Below are 15,090 nucleotides of genomic sequence, written 5' to 3' on the forward strand. Positions count from 1 at the left end.
AATGCTTCTTTACATCTTTTCATGTATCAATGCTCATTTTAAAACGGTATCTATTTGTTTCGCAGAATATGTATGCACAAACAAACTTGTACTAGAACTGTCTCGCTTAAGTGAAATATTAAACAGCATGAGCATGAAAAAGATAAAGCTATGTGCTTATTTTAATGTAAAGCAGGCGATGAAGACCTGAGGACATGAATGAAAGTTAGCGAAATGTAAAATTAGAGCAATTTTCAAGAGCGTCATTTTCACTCGAGCAAGGTAGCAAAAATAAATATATTGGTAATATTCTATACATAATTTCTCTCATCAAAATGGGACAGTCGGGGTACTAGAGGAATTAGCTTTGAAGGGCTACACTGACTTTCCTTTTTTGTGATTTTTCTTCTATCTGGCGATATTGGGCTACTGCTTTTTGATCAGAATGTTCTGTTAAATTGGTCTCACATCATTTGCCAAACTACAAGATGCCATTTGTTCAACACTTCATTCCCAAATTATTTCATGTTCCAATCTCTGGAGAGGTAGCGACCAGATGTACCCTGAAAGATACATGTCTGGACTCTTCATAAGCGCTGAGTTTGTGGTAATTGCCAGGAGGTTCAAATAACTGGGCAATTACCCAAAACATGAAATCCTCCAAAAACACATCACTGAGTTAGAATCAAACTGCAGAGGGCCCCAACACACATACACAAATTGATAACCAGGAAAAGTTGGAGGAAATAAAATCTGGCTTAGGATAAAACTAATCTCATATTCGCTACCCTGCCACTGTACCAGCCTACACATCCTGGCCCCTCACCCAGTTATCTCAACTCAAGTTTTTTTTTTAAAAACACACTTATCTGACTCAAACTCAAGTTATTTAAATGTCCCACAGCAATTAATAAATGAATTAATTTACCAGAGTATGACACCTACTGCTGTTCAAATTAGGGCGTGGCTTGGCTTCTCTTGACTCTCCTACACTACAAGGATTCAGCTGGATTGAATGTATGCTGTGTGCATTTCTGAGGCATCCAGCATCAGAAATGCTAGTGATGTACAAAGGGTAAAAGTGTAGGTATAACTGCAACAATCTTGATGATAATTGCTGCTGTTTGAAGATGCAGACCATGATATGAATATCCATCTGGAGCAGTGTTGCTTGTATCAAAAAGGTATTTTGTTTGTGTCACACAGAAGTATAGTTCCCAGAGTTATGCTCCCAAAAAACTAAAAGCAGCCAGCCAGAGGCAGATCCGAGGTGAAAAATAAACAATGGACAGTTTCTTTACACAAATCACATCAGTGGTTTATTTCGCTGCTATCTCTGCACATTGAAGAGAAATCTAGTACTTTTGAATTGACAAATTATTTTGATTTCCACAAGTCTTTGAAAAGGAAAATTTTGCAGACTTTTAAGCAGTAATAGAATCTTGACTGCCAAGGGAGAAGTTTCAGCGTGCGGTTAAATATCCAAAAATGCCAGTGCATCAACATCCCAACATAATCTTTCACTTTTGATTTTTTACTGGGGTACATTTTGAGGCATGCAAATAAACCTGCTTGCAGATGTCAGGTCAGTATTTTAAATATCTTATTAACACAGCCTTTAAACTAGAATTCAGCCTCTAACAAAAACAGAAGTTGTTAGAAAAGCTCAGTAAGTTTGGCAACCTCTGTGAAGAGAAATCAGTGTTAACGTTTCAGGTCCTTCCCCAGTCACCAGACCCAAAATGTTAACTTCTCATTTCTCTTCACAGATGCTGCCAGACCTGCTGAGCTTTTCCAGAAATTTCTGATTTTGTTTCTGATTTACAGAATCTGCAGTTCACTTTTTATTCTAGCTGTAACAGCTGGTCCACAAATTTTGCGAGCCATATGAACTTGTCAGATTCAGCAAAATTAACTGCAGCAGTCGTAGCAACACTTGCAGCTACTTTTGCCACAACCACACTCTGCTGCACTGGGCCAGAATCCCATTAAAATTCCAACCTACAAATCAGCAACCAGCCAAAGCAGCAGGAAAGGCGACTTTCAGGTATACTTTTGGAACTCATACCTAAAAAGGACTCATGTTCCGAAATTACAAATGGCAGGAATTAGAGCAGAAGCTATTTCTCATTTTGCATATATTTACCAGATACCAAAACACACATTTCCATGATTTTTAAAAATTCATTCGCGGGATGTGGGCACTACTAGCTGGCCATTGCCTGCCCCTCATTGCTCGAGAAGGTAGTGTGAGTTTCATTCTTGACCTGCTGCAGTCCATGTGCTTTAGGTTTATCCACAGTGCCCTCAGGGAGGGAATTCAACACAAAACATCTGTGAAGCATGGGAGACATATTTCTCAATTGTACAGACAGAAATATATCTGTTTGTTTTTGTGATGAAATTTGGACTATGTTACTGTGAGTGATGGCATACATGGTAAGTGGTAAATATTACAAGCATAGTTGTAAGATCTATCTCAGCTGTACAGGTAGTTCTATAACATGATGATTGCGGTCTTGTGCAACCTCACATTATAGAAAAATCGCACTTTAGAAACAGTGCTTGAAGTGTTGGATTGTAAAGGAAGGCACGGCGGCTCAATGATTAGCACTGCTGCCTTACAGCGCCAGGGACCTGGGTTCAACTCCAGCCTTGGGTGGCTGCCTATGTGGAGTTTGCATATTCTCCCCGTGTCTGCACGGGTTTCCTCCGGGTGCTCCGGTTTCCTCCCACAGTCCAAAGATGTGCAGGTCAGGTGAATTGCCCATGCTAAATTGCCCATCGTGTTAGGTGCATTAGTCAGATGGAAATAGGCGGAGCAGGTAACGGCTGTCTGGTGGTGTTTTTTTTTAAAGTCGGAGGTATACTCCAGTTTTTGTTTTTTAACGGCTAAAATTTAAAGTTTTTTTAAGCGCCTAGCGGACCCGGAAGCTGGTGTCGCGCTAGCTTACCTGGGAAGATTTTTTTTCTTATATAAGCGCGCAGCTTCAAGCCTTCGGCCTCACTCTCTCGGCGGAGCAGGTAACGGCTGTCTGGTGGTTTTCTTTTTAAGTCACGGGTATAGTCCAGTTTTTGTTTTTTAACGGCTAAAATTTAAAGTTTTTTTTAAGCGCCTAGCGGATCTGGAAGCTGGTATCGCGCTAGCTTACCTGGGAAGGTTTTTTCTTCTTATATAAGCGCGCAGGCGAGGAACCCGAGGCACTACAGGGGTAGAGCCTCCCACCCGCCCTCCTCCTCTAACCTAATAAGACCCGTTGTAGTAAGCAGGTAAGTGCTGCATTTTGCTTGTTTGTTTAGATCTAGCTTTTTTAAAGTTTACCTTTTAGAGGGATGGCAGCGAAGGCAGTGCAATGTTCCTCTTGCAACATGTATGAGGTGAGGGAAGCCATTAGCGTCCCTGCTGATTACACTTGCAAAAAGTGCACCCATCTCCAGCTCGTCCAAGACCGTGTTAGGGAACTGGAGCTGGATGAACTGCGGATCATTCGGGAGGCAGAGGTGGTCATAGATCAGAGCTTTAGGGAAGTAGTTACTCCGAAAGTTATAGACAGATGGGTGACAGTGAGGGGGAGTGGGAGGAAGCAGCCAGTGCAGAGATCCCCTGCAGTCATTCCCCTCAAGAACAAGTATACCGTTTTGGATACTTGTTGGGGGGGGGGGGAATGACTTACCAGGGGTAAGCAACGAGGTTCAGGCCTCTGGCACGGAGCCTGCCCCCCCATTGCTCAGAAGGGAAGGGTGGAGAAAGGTAGAGTGATAATTATTGGGGACTCAATAGTGAGGGGCACAGATAGGCGGTTTTGCGGGGGCGACAGAGACTCACGATTGGTATGTTGCCTCCCGGGTGCAAGGGTACATGATGTCTCTGATCGTGTTTTCCGGGTCCTTAAGGGGGAGGGGGAGCAGCCCCAGATCGTGGCCCACGTTGGAACCAACGACATAGGTAGGAAGAGGGGTGAGGATGTTAGGCAGGCTTTCAGGGAGCTAGGTTGGAAGCTCAGAGCTAGAACGAACAGAGTTGTTGTCTCTGGTTTGTTACCCGTGCCACGTGATAGAGAGTCGAGGAATAGGGAGAGAGAGCAGTTAAATGCGTGGCTACAGGGATGGTGCAGGAGGGAGGGATTCCGGTTTCTGGACAACTGGGGTTCTTTCTGGGGAAGGTGGGACCTCTATAAACAGGATGGTCTACACCTGAACCTGAGGGGCACCAGTATTCTTGGGGGGAGGTTTGCTAGTGCTCTTTGGGAGGGTTTAAACTAACTCTGCAGGGGCATGGGAACCTGGACTGTAGCTTTAGGGTACAGGATCTTGAGTGTAGGGAGGTTAGGAACAAGGCATCGATCTCGAAGGAAGGTGCCTGTAAACAGGAAGGTGGCTTGAAGTGTGTATACTTCAATGCCAGAAGTATAAGAAATAAGATTAGATTAGATTACTTACAGTGTGGAAACAGGCCCTTCGGCCCAACAAGTCCACACCGATCCGCAACCCACCCATACCCCTACATTTACCCCTTGCCTAACACTACGGGCAATTTAGCATGGCCAATTCACCTGACCCACACATCTTTGGACTGTGGGAGGAAACCGGAGCACCCGGAGGAAACCCACGCAGACACGGGGAGAACATGCAAACTCCACACAGACAGTTGCCTGAGGTGGGAATTGAACCCAGGTCTCTGGTGCTGTGAGGCAGCAGTGCTAACCACTGTGCCATCGTGGTAGGTGAACTTGCAGCGTGGGTTGGTACCATTACAGAGACGTGGGTAGAACAGGGACAGGAATGGCTGTTGCAGATTCCAGGGTTTAAATGTTTTAGCAGGGTTAGAGATGGGGGTAAAAGAGGGGGAGGTGTGGCATTGCTTGTCAAGGATAGTATTACAGCGGTGGAAAGGATGATGGAGGAAGACTTGCCATCTGAGGTAGTTTGGGCTGAGGTTAGAAATATGAAAAGTGAGGTCACCCTGTTAGGAGTTTTCTACAGGCCTCCTAATAGTCCGAGAGAAGTAGAGGAAAGTATTGCAAGGATGATTCAGGAGAAGAGTGAAAGTAGCAGGGTGGTTGTTATGGGGGACTTTAACTTCCCAGATATTGACTGGGAAAGCTATAGCTCGAGTTCGTTTGATGGATCGGTGTTTGTCCAATGTGTGCAGGAGGGTTTCCTGACACAATATGTAGACAGGCCAACAAGAGGTGAGGCTATATTGGATTTGGTTCTAAGTAATGAACCAGGCCAGGTGTTAGACTTGGAGGTAGGTGAGCACTTCGGGGACAGTGACCACAACTCGGTGACTTTTACTCTAGTGATGGAGAGGGATAACTGTGCACTGCAGGGCAAGAGTTATAGCTGGGGGCAGGGAAATTATGATGCGGTGAGGCATGACGTAGGATGCGTGGATTGGAAAAATAGGCTTCAAGGGAAGAACACAAATGATATGTGGAGATTGTTAAAGGAACAGCTATTGGGTGTCCTTGATAAGTATGTACCAGTCAGGCAGGGAGTAAAGGGTCTTGTGAGGGAGCCGTGGTTTAATAAGGAATTGGAATCCCTTGTGAAAGGGAAGAGGGCGGCCTATGTAAATATGAGGCGTGAAGGTTCAGTTGGGGCGACTGAGAGTTATAAGGTAGCCAGGAACGATCTTAAGAGAGAGCTAAGAGCAGCGAGAAGGGGACATGAAAAGTCCTTGGTTGGTAGGATTAGGGAAAACCCAAAGGCTTTCTATAGGTATGTCAGGAATAAAAGGATGACTAGGGTAGGTATCGGTCCAGTCAAGGATAGTAGTGGGAAGTTGTGCATGGAGGCGGAGGAGATTGGAGAGACACTAAATCAATACTTTTCATCAGTATTCACTCAGGAACAGGACACTGTTGCTGATGTGAATATGGAGTCACAAGTGATTAGAATGGATGACCTTGAGGTATGTAGGGAAGAGGTCTGGGGAATACTGGAAAGGATGAAAATAGATAAGTCCCCTGGGCCTGATGGCATTTATCCTAGGATCCTCTGGGAAGCTAGGGAGGAGACAGCGGAGCCATTGGCCTGGATTTTTATGTCGTCATTGTCTACGGGAATAGTGCCAGAAGACTGAAGGATAGCGAATGTGGTCCCCTTGTTCAAGAAGGGAGTAGGGATAGCCCGAGTAACTATAGGCCAGTGAGTCTCACTTCTGTTGTGGGCAAAGTCTTGGAGAGAATTGTAAGGGATAGGATTTATGAACATCTGGATAGGAATAATGTGATCAAGGATAGTCAGCATGGTTTTGTGAAGGGCAGGTCGTGCCTCACAAACTTTATTGAGTTCTTTGAGAAGGTGACCAAGGAAGTGGACGAGGGTAAAGCAGTAGATGTGGTGTAGATGGATTTTAGCGAGGCATTCGATAAGGTACCCCATGGTAGGCTAATGCAAAAACTACAGAGGTATGGCATTGAGGGTGCATTAGAGGTTTGGATTAGGAATTGGCTGGCTGGAAGGAGACAGAGGGTATTAGTTGATGGTAAAGGTTCATCTTGGAGTGCAGTTACTAGCGGTGTTCCACAAGGATCTGTTTTGGGACCATTGCTGTTCGTCATATTTATAAATGACCTAGAGGAGGGGCTTGAAAGCTGGGTGAGCAAGTTTGCGGATGACACGAAAGTCGGTGGAGTTGTGGACAGCGAAGAAGGACGTGGCAGGTTACAGCAGGATATAGAAAAGTTGCAGAGCTGGGCAGAAAGGTGGCAAATGGAGTTCAATGTAGCTAAGTGTGAAGTCATTCACTTTGGTAGGAGTAACAAGAAGATGGATTACTGGACTAATGATAGGCTACTTGGTAGTGTGGATGAGCAGAGGGATCTTGGTGTCCAATTACACAGATCTCTGAAAGTTGCCACCCAGATAAATAGTGCTGTGAAGAGGGCATATGGTGTATTGGGCTTTATTGGTAGAGGAATTGAGTTCCGGAGTCCTGAGGTCATGTTGCAGTTGCATAAGACTCTGGCGCGGCCTCATCTGGAGTATTGTGTGCAGTTTTGGTCGCCATACTATAGGAAGGATGTGGAGGCATTGGAACGAGTGCAGAGGAGGTTTACCAGGATGTTGCCTGGCATGGTAGGAAGATTGTATGAGGAAAGGCCGAGGTACTTGGGGCTGTTCTCATTGGAGAAAAGAAGGTTTAGGGGAGATTTGATAGAGGTGTACAAGATGATTAGGGGTTTAGATAGGGTTGTCAGTGAGAACCTTTTTCCGCTAATGGAGTCAGCTGTTACTAGGGGAGACAGCTTGAAATTAAGGGGTGGTAGGTATAGGACAGATGTTAGGGGTAGATTCTTTACTCAGCGGGTTGAGTGTTCATGGAATGCCCTGCCAGTAGCAGTGGTGGACTCTCCCTCTTTATGGTCATTTAAGCGGGCATTGGATAAGCATATGGAGGTTATTGGGCTAGTTAGGTAGGCTTTGGTCGGCGCAACAGAGGGCCGAAGAGCCTGTACTGCGCTGTATTTTTCTATATTCTATGTTCTAGATTACTCTTCCGAGGGTCAGTGTGGACCTGTTGGGCCGAAGGGCCTGTTTCCACACTGTAGGGAGTCTAATTTAATCTAATCACATTACAGCCAAAACCTATTTTAAAAGTTCATGCTTTAGAAACAGTGTCCCCAATTCATCAATTGCATTACAGTGAATTCATGCTAACAAAATGCTCATTATAGCAGAACAATCTGTATTTGCCATTTAAATGTGTGATTTATAATTTGTCCTTTAATTCAAGTTTAACATATTTTGATTGGCATTTTAGAGTGTTGGCAATTAAAGGTATTTAATATTTGCCATGTTTGACGCTTGTTCTTCTGTTTTAATGTGTAAAATCTTGCAGCGTCATTTTTTTTCATTAAAAAAAACTGAGACTTAGGTTTATACTATTTCAAAATAAGGCACTGGCCCCAACTTTCTATGCCCATGTTTCCCAGAAAATTATCCACAGAAAATCAGCTGATTTGAGTTGGGGAAATTGGGTGGTGGAGAAGTCTATTGGGGATGGTGGAAATGGCAGCGGTTTGTAGGAGTGAGGAAATGCAGATAGAAAGACAGGTGGAAAACCCAGGCTTAATAGTGCAAGTTAACAATTTGCGTTAACTATTAAGAAATCAAAAACAATACAATGGATACAAATTCAAACCTGTTATCATATACTTCTTGCTCTTTTACATATTGTTGCATTAGTTCTTCTTGTTTCTTTTTCTCATATGAAATTTTTTGTTCTGCCATCCATACCTGAAAAAAAGATATAAAGTTACACTTCTATAAACAACACAACACTTCTGTTCTGATAACTATGGTATGAAGCAAAGATCTAAACTGTCTTCTCAAGTAGACATAAACAATCTCACAGAACATTAAGGGAGTTCGTCTTGAGTCTGGTCAAGATATGTCTCTAACCAGCATCACTAAAATATAAGCAGAATATCAAGTGATTCATTTAGTGAGCTCTTGCAATGTTTAATTGTTATATTTCTCTACATTCCATGGTTGTGAATAATATATATAACGTTATGATTTTATGTCACTGAACAAACTCAGTCTTTGAAACCTCCAGATCCAAAACTATAAAGCAATATATTTCATAAGTACTTATTCAAATAAACCCTAATTTCAAGCACTGAAACTATAACTGCACACTCACTGGGTTGATAAATACAGCCATCTGAATAGTATTAGACAAAAACATAAAACGTAGGTTATAATTACATTGACCAAGATATGGGTAATAATGTTTCAAACCATCCAGAAAAAAGTACACTGAAGATAGGTAACAGCAAAAACAACTTCCATTTTAGTAGCAATTCTGATGATAAAAACCTCACTCTACACTTCATGTACATGGAAAAAGACACACTCAGCACAGAGAAGAAATAGATCTGAACAATGACCAAACGTCTGGACAAATTGATGTGTTTTATGGATAGTTAGAGAAGGGGAGAAAACCAAAGTGTGACATACGTTTAATTCCAAAGGAACCTGTGTGGACGAAGGCAAAAACCCTGATGGCTGGTAAGTACAAGATCCTGGAGTGTGCAAGAAATTTTTTGATTGTAGAAGTTTAAAGAAATGATTAGGAATGGAGGCCATATGAGGAAGAATTTTAAATTGGAGGTATTGTAGGGACTGCCTCTTATAAAGCTGATGAGGAAATTCAGAGCTGCTGGCAGACACTGAAAAACATGTCCCTATACAAAGGGTTGTCACTTACTATTTCTGGGTTGTATTGAGTTTATAAAGCACTGCACTTCCAAAAGGGGAGTTAAAACACTTGACAATACTGCACAATATCAGGAAGCTACATTTGCAATGAATCCCTATGCTTACGCTGAATTTGTTGCACACCCAACAGCACCTGCGTCCGGCACAAATTCACGGAGACAGTGGAAGAGGCAAATTTGGACCAGCAGCATCAGCAGCAGTTGCAACGGTGAGGTGGGCCCGAAGCAGGCTCATGGTGGTGGCAGAGTCAGTTTAGGTTAGTAGAGTGGCATCTGCATTGGCAAGGACTCAGTGGAGGTGAGATAGCGCTAAAGAGTGGTGACTTTCATTGCAACAGCAGCAGCATGCCTTGCCACAGGATCAATGGTGGAGCACTTAACAAGAAGGACTATAAAGTTGAACAGTTTTTTTTTAATTTTTCTGCCTTTACATTCCATGTTTTAATTTATTTTTGTGTTTAAAGATGGCGCTGGAGAGTAGTGACAGTGTACAACACTTTTCACTATATTTTGTAACAAAATACACATGACAATAAATCAAATCAAATCATTATGGTCATCATTAGCACCTTAGCCTGCAGTTCTAGCTTCTCTTTCCTTCCTCAACTCGCAGATCTATTTTCTTCATATTTACAGTTTAAATAGAATTCGATCACCCAACCACAAGTAAAAGTTATTGGTAATAGACATCAGGGCATGTTGACTTGAGATGGACTTCTGGCCTCACAGGAAAGAAAACCTGTTCCCAAGAGCAGTGTTGTATTCCAGAAGACAGGCAGTGATGAAGCCTATATTAATGGTAAGGTCAAGATCTTGCCAGGGACACAATGACAGGTAGTGTAGGGTGACTAGTTTTCGTGGGGTTGGTGGTGTGTGGTTGCGGAAACTTGGGGGTGAGTTTTGCATTGGACTTCTGATGGTGATCTGAAAACAAGTCACAGGTTTGTAATGTGTTACCAATTGAACCTTGTAAAGTTAATATTTGTACATGGTACACACTACTGCCAAACTGCATCAATGTGGAGGAAGTGAATGTTCAAAACGATACTTGGAATGCCAATAAAGGAGGCTGCTTTGTTCTGGATATATTGAGCTTCTTCGATGTTGTTGGAGTTGCATTCATCCAGGCAAAGTATTCCACCACTCCTGACATCTGTCTTGAAGACTAGTGACATACTTTGGGGATTCAGGAGATAACTGATCTGCTGTATGTGGGATATAGGGAAAGTAGTGTTACTTCTGCAATTATAATTACTTATGCAAGGTAAATGAACTCACACCAGTGTGTAATTGTTTCAGCCAAGAGCTGAGTTAACAAGAATGGAAAAGATGTGGAGGAAATACACAATTGTTTTTTGTATTAGCTACAATTGTATGCAAGAATGAAATGTGACTGCAAAACAATGGTAGATATTACAAACAAATAGATAAGATGCTGTGAGGGGAGGAAGTTAAGCTAGATACGCCTGTACAAACAATAGGTATAAGCATCTGTTTCCCACTTTTACAGAAACACAGGAACAAACCCCAATTAGAAGGTCATAAGGATCAGTATGGTAGGAGAAGGCACAGATGGAGGGAGTAGATAATGGTGAAGAAAGGATATGCCTAACAATGACCCACAACGGGATGAGGTCAAACGGCCTTGTGAGGCCAGATATAAGCATTTTGTCACAGGCAAGGCCGGATAAGGCAAGAGATAAACAGGAGTAATGGGTGCCGGTGTGAGAGAAGTGGAAGATGTAAACGGGGAGGAGCAATGGGATAAAAAAGGGAACCAAATTATATAATTATCGTGTATTAATTGAATTCAGTGTGTGTGTCCCTTGCCTTGTAGACAGTGGACATCACACCCTCTTGCAAGGGTAACATAAAGGACACTGGTTAAAGCGCAGCAGGTCAGGCAGCATCCAAGGAACAGGAAATTCGACGTTTCGGGCATAAGCCCTTCATCAGGAATGAGGAAAGCAGGCTAAGATAAAAAGTAGGGAGGAGGGACTTGGGGGAGGGGCGATGGAGATGTAATAGGTGGAAGGAGGTCAAGGTGAGGGCGATAGGCCGGAGTGGGGTGGGGGCGGAGAGGTCAGGAAGAAAATTGCAGGTTAGGAAGGTGGTGCTGAGTTCGAGGGAATCGACTGAGACAAGGTGGGGGGAGGGGAAATGAGGAAACTGGAGAAATCTGAGTTGGAGGGTTCCCAGGCGGAAGATGAGGCGCTCTTCCTCCAACCGTCGTGTTGTTATGTTCTGGCGATGGAGGAGTCCAAGGACCTGCATGTCCTTGGTGGAGTGGTGGAGTCCCTCCTCCCTACCTTTTATCTTAGCCTGCTGGACACACTTTCCTCATTCCTGATGAAGGGCTTATGCCCGAAACATCGAATTTCCTGTTCCTTGGATGCTGCCTGACCTGCTGCGCTTTAACCAGCAACACATTTTCAGCTCTGATCTCCAGCATCTGCAGACCTCACTTTTTACACTAACATAAAGGACACTACTGATTCAGATTTTGTCTTGGACTGAAATTATTGAAGTGTGTGAGCTTTGTTTCTCACATGTAGAACTCCTATGCTCTGACCTGCTCTGGTAGCAAAAGTATTCATATGGCTAATCTAGTCAAGTTTCTAATCAATTGTGGTACAGAACATTACTGCTAGTGACTCAAATGATAGTATTGTCATTGAGTTCAAAGAGAGACAGTTTGATTCATCCTTTTGCAGCGTAAGTGTTCCTTGCAACATCTGCCCAAATATCTCCTCAGGTCCAACTGCAGTGCACATTCAGACTTTGCTGAAAATGTGTTGCTGGAAAAGCGCAGCAGGTCAGGCAGCATCCAAGGAGCAGGAGAATTGACGTTTCATAGAACATAGAAAAATACAGCGCAGTACAGACCCTTCTGCCCTCGATGTTGCACCGACCGAAGCCTACCTAACCTACACTAGCCCAATAACCTCCATAGGCTTATCCAATGCCCGCTTGAATGACCATAAAGAGGGAGAGTCCACCACTGATACTGGCAGGGCATTCCATGAACTCACAACCCACTGAGTAAAGAATCTACCCCTAACATCTGTCCTATACCAACCTCCCCTTAATTTAAAGCTGTCTCCCCTAGTAACAACTAACTCCATACGCGGAAAAAGGTTCTCACTGTCAACCCTATCTAAACCCCTAATCATCTTGTACACCTCTATCAAATCTCCCCAAACCTTCTTTTCTCCAATAAGAACAGCCCCAAGTGCCTCAGCCTTTCCTTCCTACCATGCCAGGCAACATCCTGGTAAACCTCCTCTGCACCCATTCCAGTGCCTCCACATCCTTCCTATAGTATGGCGACCAAACCTGCACACAATACTCCAGATAAGGCCGCACCAGTCTTATACAACTGCAACGTGACCTCAGGACTCCGGAACTCAATTCCTCTACCAATAAAGCCCAGTACGCCATATGCCTTCTTCACAGCACTATTTACCTGGGTGGCAAATTTCAGAGATCTGTGTACACGGACACCAAGATCCCTCTGCTCATCCACACTACCAAGTAGTCTACCATTAGCCCAGTAATCCATCTTCTTGTTACTCCTACCAAAGTGAATGACTTCACACTTAGCTACATTGAACTCCATTTGCCACCTTTCTGCCCAGCTCTGCAACTTATCTATGTCCCACTGTAACCTGCCACATCCTTCTTCGCCACCACTCCACCGACTTTCGTATCATCCGCAAACTTGCTCACCCAGCCTTCAAGCCCCTCCTCCAGGTCATTTATAAAAATGACAAACAGCAATGGTCCCAAAACAGATTCTTGTGGAACACCGCTAGTAACTGCACTCCAAGATGAACCTTTACCATCAACTACTACCCTCGGTCTCCTCCCAGCCAGCCAATTCCTAATCCAAACCTCTAATGCACCCTCAATACCATACCACTGTTTCAGGCATGAGTCCTTCTTCAGGAATGAGGAAAGTATGTCAGACTTTCGTCTGTTTGCTGCAAGTTGTGTGCTGTTCACAGAATTCCATCCTATTACCTCAGAACTACATTGGCCAACTGTAGTGTTGACATTTCTAAAGCTACTGACTGAATAATACATGTTCGCATTTATGATATCAATTATTGAATATTAAATGTTATGGTCATTAAGAATAGCAAGTGTGAGAAAGACATCAGGGAAGACCACTACATGAAGGACAGTTAGTTCCCCCTAACTGCAGCCACATGAACTGTGCATGCGCTCCCCCTGCCCTCCCTCTCAGCCTTTGAAAGTCAGTCAATCAGCCTGTTCCGCATGTCCTGGAGGGACGTTATCACCCAGTCTCCCCGTCTGAGGGTGGGGGAGTGATTATAGTTGTACTTGTTACCCTGTCCCCGTGTAAGGAGATTATCACCCGCGTGTGTGTGGTGGGGGACAGAAAGGGTATCACCCTGCCCCACCCCCCCGGGTTGAGGGGTATCACCCTGCCCCCCCCCCCGGGTTGAGGGGAGGGGGGGTATCACCCTGCCCCCCCCCCCCACCGGGTTGAGGGGAGGAGGGTATCACCCTGCACCCCCCGGGTTGAGGGGAGGAGGGTATCACCCTGCACCCCCCGGGTTGAGGGGAGGAGGGTATCACCCTGCACCCCCCGGGTTGAGGGGAGGGGGATATCATCCTGGGGATTATCACCGTGTTCACCTCCTCTCCTCTTTACCCCTCACCCCCCGCCCCCGCCCCCGCCCCGTGCTCTGGAGCAGGCCCCCAGCTGCCGCTCACCTTCTTAATGTTGGATTTCGAGGCCGGGTGGAAATCCTTCTTGCACATGAAGTTGGCGAATGACTTGCCCATGTTGCCGGGAGCCGGGTCGGGGGTGTTTACCCCGGGATGACAAACAGAACCGAGGTGGGTTGGGGGGGAAGGGGTAAGTACTGGGCGGATCAAGCGGGGCCTGTTGCTGGCGCTAGCCCAGGCCTCGGGCCCGAGGGCAGGCGGCTCCCCGGGCAGCAGCAGCAGCACCGCCCTGACACCAACACACGGAGTGTGTGCCCGGGAAGCGGTTCCCGATGGTAACCCGGGATTGTGAGCCCGTGAAAAGTGACGGTTCCGCCAATTCCCCAAACACAAGAATGTTGTTAAAGTGGGATTGAAATGTCCCGGAAGTGATAACGGGACGGTCCCACCATGACACTGGAAGACAAACAAATCAACGTCCAGATTCACATTCAGTTTCAGTTTCAGTTCCCAGAGAAAACCTCATCATGTTCGTGCAGGGAGTCCCTGTAAACTGAGGGAGTATCAGAAAACAGTAACTTTCAGATACTAATCCAAGGCCCTCGCCAGGGACACTGCTGTTTTATATATATATATATAAATCCACGTGCGTTTATCAAATATCAAGATTCAGTTTCCCTACTGAATTCTGTTTTAATTGAGAGAAGATCGAGTGACATTGGGACGGAGTCTATTCCGCCAAGACCAACCCGAGTGCTGCAGTAATGTTCGTACTGTTAAACTATAATTCCGTCGGTATGCTGGAAACCAGAGTCTAGATTAGAGTGGTGCTGGAAAAGCACAGCAGTTCAGGCAGCATCCAAGGAGCAGTAAAATCGACGTTTCAGGCAAAAAACCCTTCATCAGGAATACAAGCAGAGAGCCTGAAGGGTGGAGAGATAAATGAGAGGGGGGTGGGGAGAAAATAGCATTGAGTACAATAGATGAGTGGGAGAGGGGATGAAGGTGATAGTTCAGGGGATGGAGGGTGGAGTGGATAGGTGGAAAAGGAAATAGGCAGGTAGGACAAGTCATGGGGACAGTGCTGAGCTGGAAGTTTGGAACTGGGGTGAGGTGGGGGAACGGGAAAATGAGGAAACTGTTGAAGTCCACATTGATGCCCTGAGGTTGAAGTGTTCCG

General features: G+C 44.9%; 2 protein-coding genes across 3 annotated transcripts in view; one reads left to right on the plus strand and one right to left on the minus strand.

Annotated features, from left to right (window-relative positions):
• cir1 (corepressor interacting with RBPJ, CIR1) overlaps nt 1-14,352 on the minus strand; it is a 65,232-nt gene extending 50,880 nt beyond the window's left edge. Inside the window, exons 1-2 of the mRNA XM_060827315.1 lie at nt 13,956-14,352; nt 8,132-8,226 (exon numbers count right to left, since the gene is read on the minus strand). Of these exons, the coding sequence (XP_060683298.1) occupies nt 8,132-8,226; nt 13,956-14,027 (167 nt within the window). The 5' untranslated portion in view covers nt 14,028-14,352. The remainder of the gene's footprint in view (nt 1-8,131; nt 8,227-13,955) is intronic.
• Nucleotides 14,353-14,399: 47 nt separating this feature from the next.
• Nucleotides 14,400-15,090, plus strand: part of scrn3 (secernin 3) — a 29,070-nt gene continuing 28,379 nt past the window's right edge. For both annotated transcript variants that reach the window (XM_060827312.1, XM_060827313.1), the window contains exon 1: nt 14,400-14,676. The gene's annotated coding sequence lies outside the window, so the exon portion shown is untranslated. The remainder of the gene's footprint in view (nt 14,677-15,090) is intronic.

The sequence above is a fragment of the Hemiscyllium ocellatum genome, chromosome 7, assembly GCF_020745735.1.
Source record: "Hemiscyllium ocellatum isolate sHemOce1 chromosome 7, sHemOce1.pat.X.cur, whole genome shotgun sequence".
NCBI classification, from domain to species: Eukaryota; Metazoa; Chordata; class Chondrichthyes; order Orectolobiformes; family Hemiscylliidae; genus Hemiscyllium; species Hemiscyllium ocellatum.